The sequence below is a fragment of the Camelus ferus genome, chromosome 11, assembly GCF_009834535.1.
Source record: "Camelus ferus isolate YT-003-E chromosome 11, BCGSAC_Cfer_1.0, whole genome shotgun sequence".
NCBI lineage: Eukaryota > Metazoa > Chordata > Mammalia > Artiodactyla > Camelidae > Camelus > Camelus ferus.
In genome coordinates, this window is record NC_045706.1 from 1,043,969 (window position 1) to 1,057,850 (window position 13,882).

At 59.0% G+C, this 13,882-nt stretch overlaps 1 protein-coding gene across 5 annotated transcripts in view; it reads right to left on the reverse strand.

The window, feature by feature from the left end:
- Positions 1-915: 915 nt before the first annotated feature.
- The window catches only part of LRRC27 (leucine rich repeat containing 27), a 31,413-nt gene continuing 18,446 nt past the window's right edge, over positions 916-13,882 (reverse strand). The window contains exons 9-11 of one of the 5 annotated variants that reach the window (XM_032490628.1): positions 12,256-12,352; positions 7,762-7,878; positions 916-1,215 (exon numbers count right to left, since the gene is read on the reverse strand). In XM_032490628.1, the coding sequence (XP_032346519.1) occupies positions 1,201-1,215; positions 7,762-7,878; positions 12,256-12,352 (229 nt within the window). In that variant the 3' untranslated portion in view covers positions 916-1,200. Of the gene's footprint in view, positions 1,221-5,793; positions 5,829-5,854; positions 6,519-7,741; positions 7,879-12,255; positions 12,353-13,882 lie in introns of those variants that run through there. The other 4 variants (XM_032490625.1, XM_032490627.1, XM_032490626.1 and 1 more) reach the window with 4 other exon arrangements.

Consider the following 13,882-nt stretch of genomic DNA (forward strand, 5'->3'; position numbering starts at 1 on the left):
TTATCATATATCAATACATTATATATGATAATATATGTTATAATTACTTATAATTATTTATTTCTTGCTCATTTTCCAGCTGCTGGAGTAACTTGTTACACAGCAACAGATAACTGACACATTCTCTAGCTTCTTGAGTTGGAAGCCCAGGTTACTGATTTCACACATTTCTTCTTTTCTGAGGCATGCATTGAAACTGGTAAAGTCCCCTCTGGGCATCAATTAAACGCAAAGAAAGTTGAAGGCAGGGAAGGCGGAGAGCAGGAATCAGCAACACAGAAACACACAAAAGGAACTTGGCCAAGTGAGTTGTTTGAACAGTGGCTGTTGGAAAAGGTTAACAGAAAGCGCTGAGTCTCCAGCAAGAGGAAGGAAAACAGAGCAAAAGCTCCAACACCAGTAATGAGAAAGGAGACACTGTTACAGGTCGTAAGCGAGGAAGGGAGCATGAAGACAGCACAAGAGCTTCATGCTGATGGACCTGACACCTTGGATGGAGTGGAAACACTCACTGGAAGACACATTTACCAAAGCTGATGCAAAAAGAAACGAAGTCTGAAGCGTCCTACGTCCGTTAAAGAAACAGAATCAAAGATGTTTTCAAGACCAAGCGCACCCTTCACATCCAGCCAGCCACTCAGTGCAAGACACCAAGTCGCATGGACTCCGGGTGCCCTGGGGGAGGGCACAGGTCTGCGACAGGGGCTGCGGGGGCGGGGCGGGGTGGGGCGGCACCTGGGAAGGGTCCCTGGGCAGAGAGGGACGGAGGGGACCTCCCGCTGCAGAGAGTCGAGTCGGTGGTGGAGGACCGGAGGCTGCCTGTGAGCAGGGTGGCAGGTGGGGAAGGGACACTCAGGTGCAGACACCCAACACACGCTGTCACCCGGACAGGAGGGAAAAAGAGCCATGCAGCTGTTCACGGTTTTGTCCTTTTAATGTAGGTCACACCTTCCACAGCCCCAGGAGGCGACACTGTGAAGGCAGGAGCCGCTGGCCCATTTTCCAGGTGGGGAGATTTTCCATCCATACACGTGACACTCTGTCATTAGTATCTGTAAACCTTTTCAGATCCTTAATATTTCGTGTTAAAAAATATATTCTGAGGCTGGGATGCAGCCGGGCTGAGTGCAAAGTCTTCCCCAGAGAGCCGGGCACCGATGGCTTCTGTTGAAGGTCGACCTCAACTTTAGTTTCATTACTTCATCCTGCAGCTTTCTGGCCTTGGGGGAAGGGAGGGGATGGGTGAGCCCAGGACTGGGACAGCCCGGAGCTGCCCTCCTGGAGGTGGGCCCCTGAGCACGCCTCCCCAACTCTGCTCACCCCATTGGCTGGGCCAGAAAACAGTAAAATGAGAATGTGGTGGGCCTCGGTGGGGAGGCGTGCCTCGGTGCAGGGACCTCCCCACCCCCAGGGAGGACCAGTCCTCCATCCTCTCCTCCCCTCCCCCTCCTCAGTTCTGTCTCGGGGGCATAACCTGGATCCCCACCTCCAGCCCAGGCACTGCCGAGGCTCCTCCCCAGCTCCTCCCCAATGGTGTGGGCCAAACTAACTCAGGGTGTGTGTCACTAGGACCAGGGGGATGTGTGCCACTCATGCTGGAAGCACCTGCTGGCCCGTTTCCTTCCTGTGGAAACCTGTGTTCTTCACGCACTGACCGCTCCTTTAAAAACACCGACTGTTCCCCGTGCCTGGGCCGTCGTGGAATGCCCCCTCCATCCAAGGATCATACCCTCAGACCCCATCTCCCCTGGAGACCCCTGGGCCTGCTGGCGCTCACGTCTGCCCCCTGATCCCCCCGTCCTGGGAGGATGCACTCCGCCAGCTGCTCTCCGAGTCCCTGCCGTGCCCGCCCTGGTGAGGCTCCTCCGCCCTCGGTCCGGCCTCTGTGTGCGCCCCGCTCCCGCCCTGGACCCAAAGCCCACCAGGATGCTGAGCCGCTGTGTGGGCTCGGGGATGCTCCCTGACACTGCCGTGTTTCCTTGTGCATCTCCCCGGTGTCTCAGAGGCCAGGCCTCTCAGACTGTCCGTGCCACCTGTCCTGTCTGTTTTCCATCCTTCTTCTCATTTTTGTTCTACTTCCTGGGATTTTGCTCAACTTCATCCACTGATTTAAATTTTTTTTTAACTTTAAAGGAGTTTGGCTGTGTTTCCACTTGACCCTGGGAGTTCTCGGCCCACTGTCTGTGTTTGTAAAGGTTTATTTCTATCACTGCCCAGAGGACTTTCATTCTAGTTTTCATTTTGTTTCAGACAACGTCTCCCCTTTTCTGGTTGGTCTGTTTGGTCTCTCCTTCACGTAGGGGCTCCCAGCAAAGCCGGGGTCTCCAGCTCCATTGCCCGGGGAAGAGGCACTGAGACAGGACTAGTTGCTGGGCCGGCCGCTCACTCAGGGTTCCGGGCTCCCGTCTCGGCCAGCTGACTTCTCCGGAGCCGGAGCTGGGCCCGGTCGGGGGAACGGGAGCCGGGAAGCGGGAGCCAGAGCCCAGGGCGTGACGTGACTTCCTGCAGACTCTCCGGGCCTGTGTCTGTGGGTCCCAAGGAACGAGCCCTCCTCTCGGCCAGAGCGGGGGCTGTGGGTGTGCTGCTGCCCCCCGGTGCTTCTGGAGAAACCCGACGCGGGTTTGCACCTCGGAAGAGCGCAGACGGGAGGGGAGCAGCGGGCCAACGCAGCTGCTCGCGCGTCCGAGGCGGCGGCGAGGGGCTGGAGCGCAGGCCCCGGCTGCAGACCGCTCGGTGACCCTGGGCCGTCGCCGCATCACCTGCGGTCTCGGGCTTCTGACCGCGAGGTGAGGAGCCGCTGCCCTCCGCGCGGGCAGTGGTGACGGTGCGGGGCCGGCGCAGGGAGCAGGCGCTGCGGACGGGCCAGCGCGCCTCCCACGGAGGTCAGTCTCCTTTGGGCCACAGGCCCCTCGTCTGGGTAACGGCGTCCCAGCTCCTTCCTTGGGAAGGGAACACAAGAGCCAGCACCCAGGTTCCATTTCAAAACCAATGTCAGGGTTAGGGTTAGCAGTACTCACACCCAGCAGAGCGGACGTCGTTACAGCTGGGAGCCCACACACAGTCGGCCTGGGGGCTCACTCCTGGTGCTGTACATTCTGTGGGTCTGGACAAATGTAGTGACACTGCCCATCAGGACAGCACCATACACAGTGCTCTCATGGCCCCCAGACTCCTCCGTGTCCGCCGCCTCGCCCCTCCCCTCAGCCCTGGCAACCCCTGCTCATTTTACTGTCTCCGTAGGCTGACCCTCCCGAGAACGTCCCAGAGCTGGGGCCGGGCAGCAGGCAGCCTATTCAGATGGGTTTCTTCTGCTCAGTAATAAGCATTTAAAGTTCTTCCGTGTCTTTCATGGCTTGGCAGCTCGTTTCTTTGTGTCTCTGAATAATATCCCATTGTCTGGACGGACCAAGGTTTATTCATCCACCCACCTGCTGAAAACAGCCTGGTTGCTTCCACATTCTGTTAGTTACGGATAAAGCTGCTGTAAACGTCTGTGTGCAGGTTTTTGTGTGGACGTGAGTTTTCAACTCCTTTGCGTAAATACCAAGGGATGCGATGGCTGGACGGATCACTCGATAAGAGTATGTTTAGTTTTGTAAGAAACCATCACACTGTCTTCCATGGCGGCCGCACTGTTTCGCGTCCCCGCCCTCCCAGCGCTCGTTACTGACAGGGCCCCGGCTGCAGCCAGGTGTGGGTGGTGCCACCTCCTTGTGCTAATCCGCAGCTCCTAAGGCGGGCGTGCCTACTTAGTATCTGTGTGTCTCCTCTGGGAAGATGTCTGCTCAGATCTGTGGCCTGGTATTTAATTGGGTTGTTTTCTTTCTGTTGAGTTTTAAGAATTCTTCGCATATTTTGGACAATAGTGCTTAACCAGATGTGTCTTCTGTAAATATTTTCTCCCCATCTGTGGCTGTCTTATTCTTGACAGTGTCTTTCACGAAGCAGAATTTGTACATTTTAATGAAGTTCAACCTGCCAATTTTTTCTTTCATGCCTTCATGTTCTGTGTAAAAAGTCATCACCCACTCAGGGTCATCTAGGTTCTCCCTCCGTCGTCTTCTAGAAGCTTCATGGTTTTGCATTTTACACGTAAGTCTGTGACCCACCTTCTCATAGCTTCACTGGGGTGTAACTGATACACAAGAAAACTATGCATACCCAGCGTATACAGTCTAAAAGGATGACGCACTTTGAGTTAATTTTTGTGACGCTGTCAGGTCGGTGTCTGGACTCACTTTGTGTGTGTGGCTGTGCAGGTGCCCCAGCGCCATGCGTTGAGAACACTGTCTTTGCTCCATTTTGTTATCTTTGCTCCTTTGTCAAAGGTCAGCTGACTATATTTGTGTGGGTCCGATTCTGGGCTCTCCGTTCTGTTCTATTGATCTATATTCGCCCAGACTTTCACTAACATGACTCGTGAGCTAAATGGAAAGTCTTGAAGTCGGGCGGGGCCCGCCCTCCGCCTCTGCTCCTCCCCTCCAGGGCTGCTCTGGCTGTCCCGAGTCTTCTGCATCTGTGCATAAGCTGGAACATCCGTTTGCCAATATCCACAAAGCCACGTGCTGTGAACCTACGTTGAATCTATAGATCAGTCTGGGAAGAACTGACACCTTGGCACTCTTCCTACCCGTGAACATGGACTGTCTCTCCATTTATTTATTCTTCTTTGGTTTCTTTCGTTCAGTTTTGTAGTTTTCCTCACGTAGACTCTGTGCCCGTTCTGTTAGATCGACGCCTTGCACCGTTTTTTCGGTGCTGACATGCCACCTGCCCATCGCTGGCACGTGGGAGGTGATGGACCTCTCCAGGTGAACCCTGTGTCTTGCTGCCTTGCTGCAACTGCTTATCAGTTCCAGGATTTTTTTTTGGTCGATTTGTTGGGACTTTCTACACAGACAATTGTGTCATTTAAAACAAAGCTGTATCTCCATCTTCTTGATTTGTATTTAATTTCCCTTTCTTGTTGCGTAGGCCAAGATGTCCAGCACGATGCTGAGGAGCAGCAGTGGGAGTGGACTCCTCCTCTTGCACCTGACCTTACAGGAAAGCTTCTGGCCTCTCACCACTCAGTGCGATGTTAGTGTGAGTCTCTGTGGACGCTCTTCAGGCTGAGGAGGCACCTCGCTGTCCCTGGTTTGCTGAGAGCTTTTGTCACAGGCTTTGATAACTGCTCTTTCTTCCTCTACTGATACAACCGCACGGTCGCTCTTCTTCAGCCTGTTGATGTAATGCTTTATTAAACTGGCTTTTAAGTGCGAGCCAGCCTTGCTTGCCTGGGATAAATTCCACTTGCTTATTGTGCATAATTCTTTCCATACGTTGTTGGATTTGATCTGCTCGTATTTTGTTGAGGACTTTCGCATCTGTGTTCGTGAGAGAGACTGGTCTGGAGTCTTCCTCTCGTGTAACGCCTGGGTTATGGTATCACGGTGATGCTGGCCTCATAGGATGAGCCACCAAGTGTTCCCTCTGCTTCTATTTTCGGAAGAGACTGAGGAGAGTTCATATGATTACTCCCTTAATTATCTGGTTGACTTCACCAGCGAACCTGCTGGGAAGTTATTAGTTATTGACTCAATTTCTTTAATACATATCCGTCTATTCAGATTGTCCGTTTCTCCTCGTGTGAGCTTTGGCAGGTAGCTTCTTTCAAGGAATTGGTCCATTTCATGTAGGGTATCAGGTCTGTGAGCACAGAGTTGTTCATGATGCCGGAGAAACTTCTCAGTCTACACTCTGAGCAGTGGGCTGAGACGTGGATGTCTAGAAGCCCCAGGAGATAGGGTTTTGGGTGTCTAAGAATGAGCTCACTCCCATGAACAGATCTGGAGAGAGTAAAGGTTCATCTGAAGCAGGTGAGACACTCTGGGCCGGAAGGAAAGCGTCTGAGAAGGGGGCGGAGTCTGACCAGGGTGGGGCCTCCGTGAAGTGAGCAGCCCCTGCCTGCGCTTCCCCCACCAACCCTCTGGCCCCAGGGGAGGGGACATTGTGCCGGGGCCCTTGACGAGCTGTGGGGGTGAGGCTGCCGCCTCCGGGGCTGCCTCGGTGCAGCCCAGCACAGCAGACCCAGGGCCCTGAGCCACCACCATCAGGGTGAGACAGTGAGCGGGGGGCCTGGGTGGTCGGGGAGAACAGGCAAGTCTTCCTGCAGCTGTGAGAGCCAGGGCACAGGGGCGTCGGGCTCGGCCAGAAGGGCCCATGGAGGCCTGGGCACTCTCGGGGGGGCGGGGGGGCCGACTGCGTCACTCAGGACTGGATGGTGTCTCCTCGGTCTCTGCACTGCTATGTACCCCCGCACATTTCCCACACACAGCAGCTGCAGGCGGTGCGGTTCCCTTCAATTTTGAATAAAACCGTGCACCTTCAAGCCGAGCGGATGGGCACCTGCAGTCTCCAGGCCCTCACGGCCCCCCTTGCTCCCCCGACGGGCGCCAGCCCGCGGGACCCGCCTCTGGCCGCGCGCTTGCTGCGGGTGCCGCTGCGGCTCTTCTTCCCGGGTCTCCTCCCGGGGGGCGCTGGCAAAGCCAAGGGCGAAGGGTTAGTCGTGGGGCCTTTCCTATCCCAAGATGGGGGAGGAGCTTCCTCTCCCTCCTTTGGGCCAAACCGCAGTCCCAGGGCGTCACCAGCGGGCGGGAGGCCTCTCCCCACCCCACCTGTGGACGCTGTTTTAAACGCTCCAAGCCCAGGTACCGTGTTACACGTTGAGGACGCTGTGCCGCACGAGGAAGGGGAGTCTTTGCATGTGAAACACACAGTTTTAATGAATCCTCAGACGGAAAGCAGGCACTGCACTGAGCAGGGCTTCAAACACACCCGCTCTGCTGGCACCAGGCCCCCGGGCTCTGGGCCCCTATTCTTTGATTTTAAATAGGAGCTCCAAGTGGCCCCGGAAGCCCTCGCTCAGAGCCGGGAGTGTGGCGGGAAGGGCGGCCAGGCCTCCAGCGTCAGGGACGTGTGGAGCCTGGTGTGTCCCCTGGCTGGGCTCCTGACCGCAGCCCCACCAGCCGCACATCTGTCTGGGTTTCTGCTCTGAGAATAAAGACTGAAAGACAGACCACAAGTGTCCTCCACACAGCTCAGACCCTGGCCCTTAGGAAAGTCCAGGCCACGGTCCAGGGGTGTCCGTGGACAGACATGCTCTGCCGTGGGCTTTCTGAGGGCCCGCGAGGGCGACGTGGGCTCCCTGGGGACAGGTGAGAACATCTGAACGCCCTGGACCTCAGTTTAAATCACCCACGTGGCTGGGGCTAACCCAGCCTGCAGACCTGTGGCACTTCCCGAGTTCCGGGCCTAAGAGGGATGGCTGGCTCTGCCACCCACCTGTCACAGCACTGAGGGCAGCTCCAGGCCCTCCGCCCATGCTCAGGCTCAGCCCCCGGCAGAGCAGGGGGCACTTCGCTGCGGTGGGGCAGGAAGGGAGGTGTGGGGAGGGGTGCGGGGCCCTCTCAGGCGCGGGAGCTCAGAGGTCACCCCACTGGAGTGCGGACACCGGATCAGCACGGTGGGAATTGTCAGCACGGGGAAAGCAGGGCCTGCCAGGACCCCGAGCCGTGGGGCGGGGGGAGCTTCTCGGGACCAGGTGCGCACAGCGGGACGGGGTCACTGCACAGGGGCTGCAGTCGCAGCTCTGAGGGCAGGGAACAGGACCTTCCCACTCTCGGTCCGGCCCCCTCTCTCAGCTGCCTCCCGCTCAGACCAGCGGGGGCGGGGGCGGGGGTGGCTGGGCCCAGCAGAACTGAATCAGAACTCGTTACCGACCGCTTTCCTTGGTTTGCGAGCAGTGATCTCTCTCTGCTTTGTCTCACTTTTCCAGGTGAATTCACCGGTTTTCTCATTATCCATCAGATCCGTGGCAAAGGGAATTTTTGATGTCACCTGGAAAATGCAACAAGATGCTCAAGTATCCAAGAACACACAGCTGTTGACACCCCGTTGACCTCTGGGTGCAGCACAGGCAGATCCCCGTGCCCCAGACACTGTGGTCACCAGCCCTCGGCCTGGGCTCACTGTCACCTGCTCCGGGCCCTGGGCTGGCCAGCTGATGGGGGACGAGGCCAGAGCTTGGGACACGGGGCAGAGTGGATGGTTCCTGCCGCAGCCCAGGTACCAGCACAACAGACAGAACACACCATCCAGGGCCCGAGCCTCTCACTCAGACCTGACTGTACCTCCTCACTAAGTCATGCCAACACGTCAGCGCTAACACCTGGCAGGAGAGAAGGCCTCGCAGTCAGAAAACCTGTAACAGAGACTCACGGGGCTTCGGTCAGTGACACGGCGAAGCAGCACAAATAAACTGAAAGTTTGCAACAGAGAGTTCAGTGCTGGCTTTTCAAGGCGTCTGTGATGCCAAGGGAAGACAGGTGCCTCCCGCATGTGCGTGGACACAGCCAGAGCTCAGCTGCGTCTGCTCACTAGCCCCCCAGCCCGCCTCAAAGGTGAGGGCAGGCCTCAGGGACCCCACGAGTGCCGGATGGCAGGTCCCAGACACGCCTGCCGCCCTGTGACTGCCCAGTGTCAACTACAGAACATTTTCTCCACCCTTCCCAGCAGCTGCGACAGGCATTACCGGCGGAGGAGGTGGCCGGGGAAGCTGACTGTGGACGGAGGGGGCAGCAGGAGACAGGGTGGAGGCTGACATGTTTTGGGATGCTCTCTGTAAGAATTCATAGACCACTTATTTAGAAAGTGACAAATTCCTTAAAACTTCTATAGCATTACATAAAATATGTTTAAGTTGCCCTACAAATGCTGGAAAATTCACTATTTCTGGCCTGCCCAGACTGAGCGGGTCTCACCGGATTTCTTCATCTGCTGCCTCAATGTCCGTCCTCCGTCTCCTGCAGATCCCCCCTCTCCCCAGCTCCCTTCCTACCGGGGTTGTCTCTGTAACCTTCGTCTCCCCTCCTCCCTCCTTGGGCCTGGGCTGCACCTGGATGTCCAGCAGGAGCTCCAGGCTCCCCTATGCAGACTCCCACCTCCGTGCGCTTCCCTCCAGACTGGCCCTGCTGCTGAGGGCGGAGGCCGGCCCACTGCTCTCATGCTCTGCTGGGGCGCTCTTATGAGGCCGGGGCTCAGTCCGCTCACCTGGGCTCCTCGGGACCTGTGTGGCCCCGGCCATCTGTCCCCTCCCACCCCAGGCACCTGGGACATGACTGGAAACATGGCAGGGCCCTTGAACGGCACCGCCACTGCTGCCGAGACCAGACCCTGGACCAGTCTGGGAACCAGGCTGACCCCTCCCCACCTCAGGGAGCCTGGGGCCTGTGCCTGTGTGTCTGCTCATGTGAAGGGAGGGGCGCACCCCTGGGGCATCTGAGAGCAGGATGGAGGCGGCTGGGGCAAGTGTGGGTGTGGGGAGCAGGCTGGGGGCCGGGGTACTGGACCGCCTACCAGGTCACCGCTAAGTGGATCAGCAGGGCAGGACCGTCTGTCTGCGTCATCAGCCCTGAGTCTTAGAAGGTGCTTAACACCGGGTGGCGGGAGGAGGAGGGGGAGCAGAAACCACCGGCCGACCTCTCCCCCCGCCCCAGGACGCTGCCAGGCGGCAGATGCAGCAGAAGTAAAGCTGTCTGCAGACTGTCTGGGGGCAGGCCCACGTCCACTGACCAGGGTTCTCCTACTAAACAGATTCCAACAGGAGAAAGACAGACGCTAAATTTGGCAGGTGTCCTTTTAAAGCCAGACATTGAATCTTATTTTACTGTCACGAGGCGGAGGAGGGAGGAGGACAGTGCCGCCCCGAGCTCCATGTGCTGAGTGCCGAGCGCACGGTCATGCTCTTCAGGCCAGTGAGACGGACTCAGAGGTCACTGGCAAAGCTACTGGGCTCAGGGCCTCGTGAAGAAGGAAAATGCAATGCTTTGCAGAAAGCAGGTGTCGAGGGGCTCAGGACACAGCTACTGCCCCCGGCTCTGCAGGCAATGCCGAAACCCACCGAGGTGAGTCGTGAACATGCACGCGCCCGTGACCTGGCCGCTTCACTCCCACGAGACGGGCCACCGGAGGTGTGCCAAGAACACGCGTTTTCACTTTGATCGGCATTCTCCCGGAAGCGGAGGCCCCGCAGCAGAGACGGGAGCCGCCTCCCACGCCCAACTGGCCGGCCGCCTCCCCCGGGCAGGTGCCGGTGGCAACTCCTCGAAACCTCTTTTCTGACTTGACCGCCTCGGGGGCTTCCTGTTTGGGCACTGCCCGTCCGACCCTCCACCCGTCTCTGCACTGGACTCTTTACTGTAAAAACTCTGTCTGTAGTTTTTCTTCATATTTTAGATGTTAACCTTCTGTCACAAACACACATCACAAATATTCTCCCGTATCTTTTGACTTTGATGATAGTATTTTTAGGCCACATGAAATACTTCAGTTTCATGAAGTAAAAATTTTCCATTTTTCATTTCAGAGTTTCTAAGTTTCCTATTTAACTTAGGAGGCTCTGTGCTGCGCCAAGTTATATAAATGTCCTTCAATTTCCACGCCACAAAACGTGGTAACTGGTTCCATGCAGCATTTCCACAAAACACACAGGATGGAAAGAGCTGCCTCCTGCGCACGCACCGCAGGCGTATTCTAAGCAGAACAAACCTCACGTGAAAGGAAGCAGCTCCACACGCCGCCCCAGGTAAGACCAAACACCGCGCCCCCTCCCCGTGCACGGCAGCCTGGCTCACCACGGCCAGGGTTTCGCAGACGGACGGATGCAAGCAAATGCAAATGTGGCCCATTCATACGAGGGAGTGTCACTTAGCCTTAAAAAGGAAGGAAACTGTGACACACGCTGCACTACAGACAAACCTGAGGCCACTATGCGCGGTGAAATGGGCCGGTCACAGAGGAACAAATGCTGTGTGCCCTCATTTACACGAGGTCCTAGAGGAGTCAAATCCGGGGACGGAAGGTAGAGTGGGGGCTGGGGCTGGGGAGGGGGACAAGCAGTCAGTGCTTCACGGGGACAGGGTGGGAGACGGGTGTGGCAGTGGTCACACGGGGACAGGTAAGACGGTGAGTTCCATGCTGCATGTATTTAACAGCCATCACCCAGCAGCTGCCACAATCGCCGTGACGTTCACATACGCCCCCCGAGTGGGCGGGGCCAGGAGGAGACGCCCTCTCTGGAGCCCCAGCAGCCTTGAGGCCGTGGTCTCTTGGGGTCCCCTGAACAGACCCTCTGTGCCCGGGCTGAGGGGCAGCCTTGCCGCCGCGAAGAGGCTGAGGGGACTCCCGGACTGGGCCTCGGGGGAAGGCGGAGGAGGTCTGCTCAGGTCGTGCGGCAAGGCCTGGACTGAGGCCCAGACCCAGGCCTCACACGGGCACCCTCCCCGGAGGCCCTGAGCCCACCACCCCAAGCCCCTCGCCTGTCCACCCGTGGTCAGCGCCCAGAGCAGGGGGCTGGGGAGTCGGGCACAGTGACAGCTGGCAACCGCAGGCCCCACGTGGCCAGCCCAGGGGCCTGAGGTGGGCGGGGCAGGGGTCTGGTGGGGTCAAGGGGCTGCCTGCAGAGTCCTGGCTGGCGGGCGCACGTAGCCGAGGAGCCCGTGCAGGTCGAGGTCCGGAGCTCCCACACCTGCTCTGAAGACACGGACGGGGGCGCGGCAGGCGAGGCCTCAGGCACTGTGGCAGGGAGAAGGCGGGCAGCAGGTAGGACCCGGGGCCCCAGAGGGGAGACTTCATTATGACAGCCTTGCTGGGCCAGGGCTGCAGACACAGAGGCTGCCCGTGAGAGAGCAGGGGTGCACGCCAGGATAGGCATGGTGGCGACTATCCACTGGAGAGACGAGGCCTGGACGCCAGGACAGAGACGCCTTGGGGAGAGCGGGGGCAGAGAGAGGACAGACAAGGCCTCGGGAATGTCTGGGGGAGGGCGGGAGGAGCAGGCCAAGGCAGGACACGGACAGCTTCCTGGGGGAACAAGGTGGTCAGGGGGGCCCCAGGAGGGCATGGGGCAGCGACGCTCACTTCACAGTGATGCCCTGGCCTGGCCTGAACCCCCTGGGGGAGCTCCCAGGAGGCCAGGGGAGGGCACCGAGACTGCAGTGGGGTGGCCAGAGCCAGGGCGAGATCAAGGTGCTGGGGGAGGGCCCCCTGGAGGCCTGTTTTCTGCCCGAGGTCACCTGCTGGCTACGTGACAGAGGCCGGTGGGCAGTCAGGCTTTGCGAGGCAGGGTGCCTCCTGCATCCATGAACCTGGATCCTGGCACCCCTCACCCCGGCCCTCGGGACACACAGGGCACTCAGGGCAGGGCCCCTGACGTACCAGGTTCCTCTGCAGGGGCGGGAACCTGCTGAGCTCCCTCCTCCTACTCCTCATCACCCGGGTCTGCTCCCTCCACTCCTGCAGCGCTCTCCGGTCCCTGCGGGAACACGCGTGATGTTAGCGTTCGGGTTAAGGGCAGCTGCACGCGAAGCTTTCAAGGATTTCTATCATTGTTTTGAGAGCTTCACACAAAAGCCCCAACTCCTGGCCCCTCGCCCCGAGGGCAGACTCGGGGATTCTGTGGGCTCTGAAGTGCACGCCCGGGCAGAGTGAGGCACACCTAAGCCCGTCCCGCGCTCCCCGAGGGAGGCCGAAGCCAAGCCAGGCCCCCCCCAGCCCCCTGCCTGGTGAGGCACCAGGGCCCTTTCCAGGAAGGCCCGGCCAGGTCTCAGCCATGCGCTCAGCATCAAAGGCCATAGGTGGTCACTGGTCTGCACGCGGCCTGAGAAGGAGGCTGACTGTCCACTTCCTCTCAGGCGCCCGAGCTTCACCGAGAGCGTGAGCCTCGTCTCTCCTGCCCGGGCACCTGCAGCCGCACCGCTGGGCTCCGGCAGCAACCCCCGAGGGACTCACCCCCCACAAGACCAGGAAGTTTCTAGACTGAACAGAAAGCCCACGCCTGCTCTGGCTGTGCTTACGGCTCTGGGATGGGAGGGGTCCTGGGAATCCTCATGGGGCCCAGGGCTCCACCCCCTCCCGCCTTGTGCTCTGGGTGCTGGAGGCCACCAGGCTTCCATCTGCCCATTTGAACCAACTCCTGCGTCTTCCACAAGATTCCAGCACTCAGCCGAGCCCTCTGTCACATCCCGGACCCTGGCCACCACCCCAGACAGGCCCTGGCCTCTCCAGCTGCCTGCGTCCAGGCCGCCCGTCCTCAGGGTCACAGTCGCTAATCCTCCTGGGCTCCTTCCTTCTGATGCCTCCCAGCCGAGGGCCTCCGTCCTGTGCTCGGTGCTGAGGCAGGTCCAGGCTGAGGCACGGGTTTTGGCATTTCTGGCAGAGGCCCAGGACAGCCAGGCACCCCCTCTGCACCCCGTGAGGCTGCTTCCTGAGCCCTGGGTGCTCCCGCTTGGAGCTGAGACTTCGTGACTTTGTGGGCAGTGCTCCCGGACATTGGGTCCTGCGTCTCTGCTGCCTCCCAGTGAGCAGCATGGGTGGGGTCCTTCAGGGGCACAGGATGGTCTCGGGAGCCACCGGCGCACAGGTAACTGGGGAGCATGGAGGGTCCACGGAGTTGTGTAGAGGGGAGGCCACAGGACAGGGCCCCCCACACTGCCACCAAGGAGGCCACAAACGTTACCTCAGGTCCCCATCAGAGACACCAGGAAGAGGGCCCTTGCCAGCCCTCGGTGTTTCAGAGCTGTCCTCCGCAAAGGCCTCAGACCGTGAGAGGATGCACACTTCCTGCTCTGCCTCCCGCAGCCCTGCAGCCCCCCACCCCCGCTGCATGCCCACCCCGCCGGGCACCGTCGTGCGCCTCCCTGCAAGTCACCGGGTTGGGTCTGGCCTAGGCTTGGGAAGGTGGCTATGGGGGCGAGTGGGGCTCATGCGCTCATCCGGGCAGCGGGGGATGGAGATGGGGGGGAGGCGGGCAGGCGCCACAGCAGTGTTTCAGAAAATGGCCTCA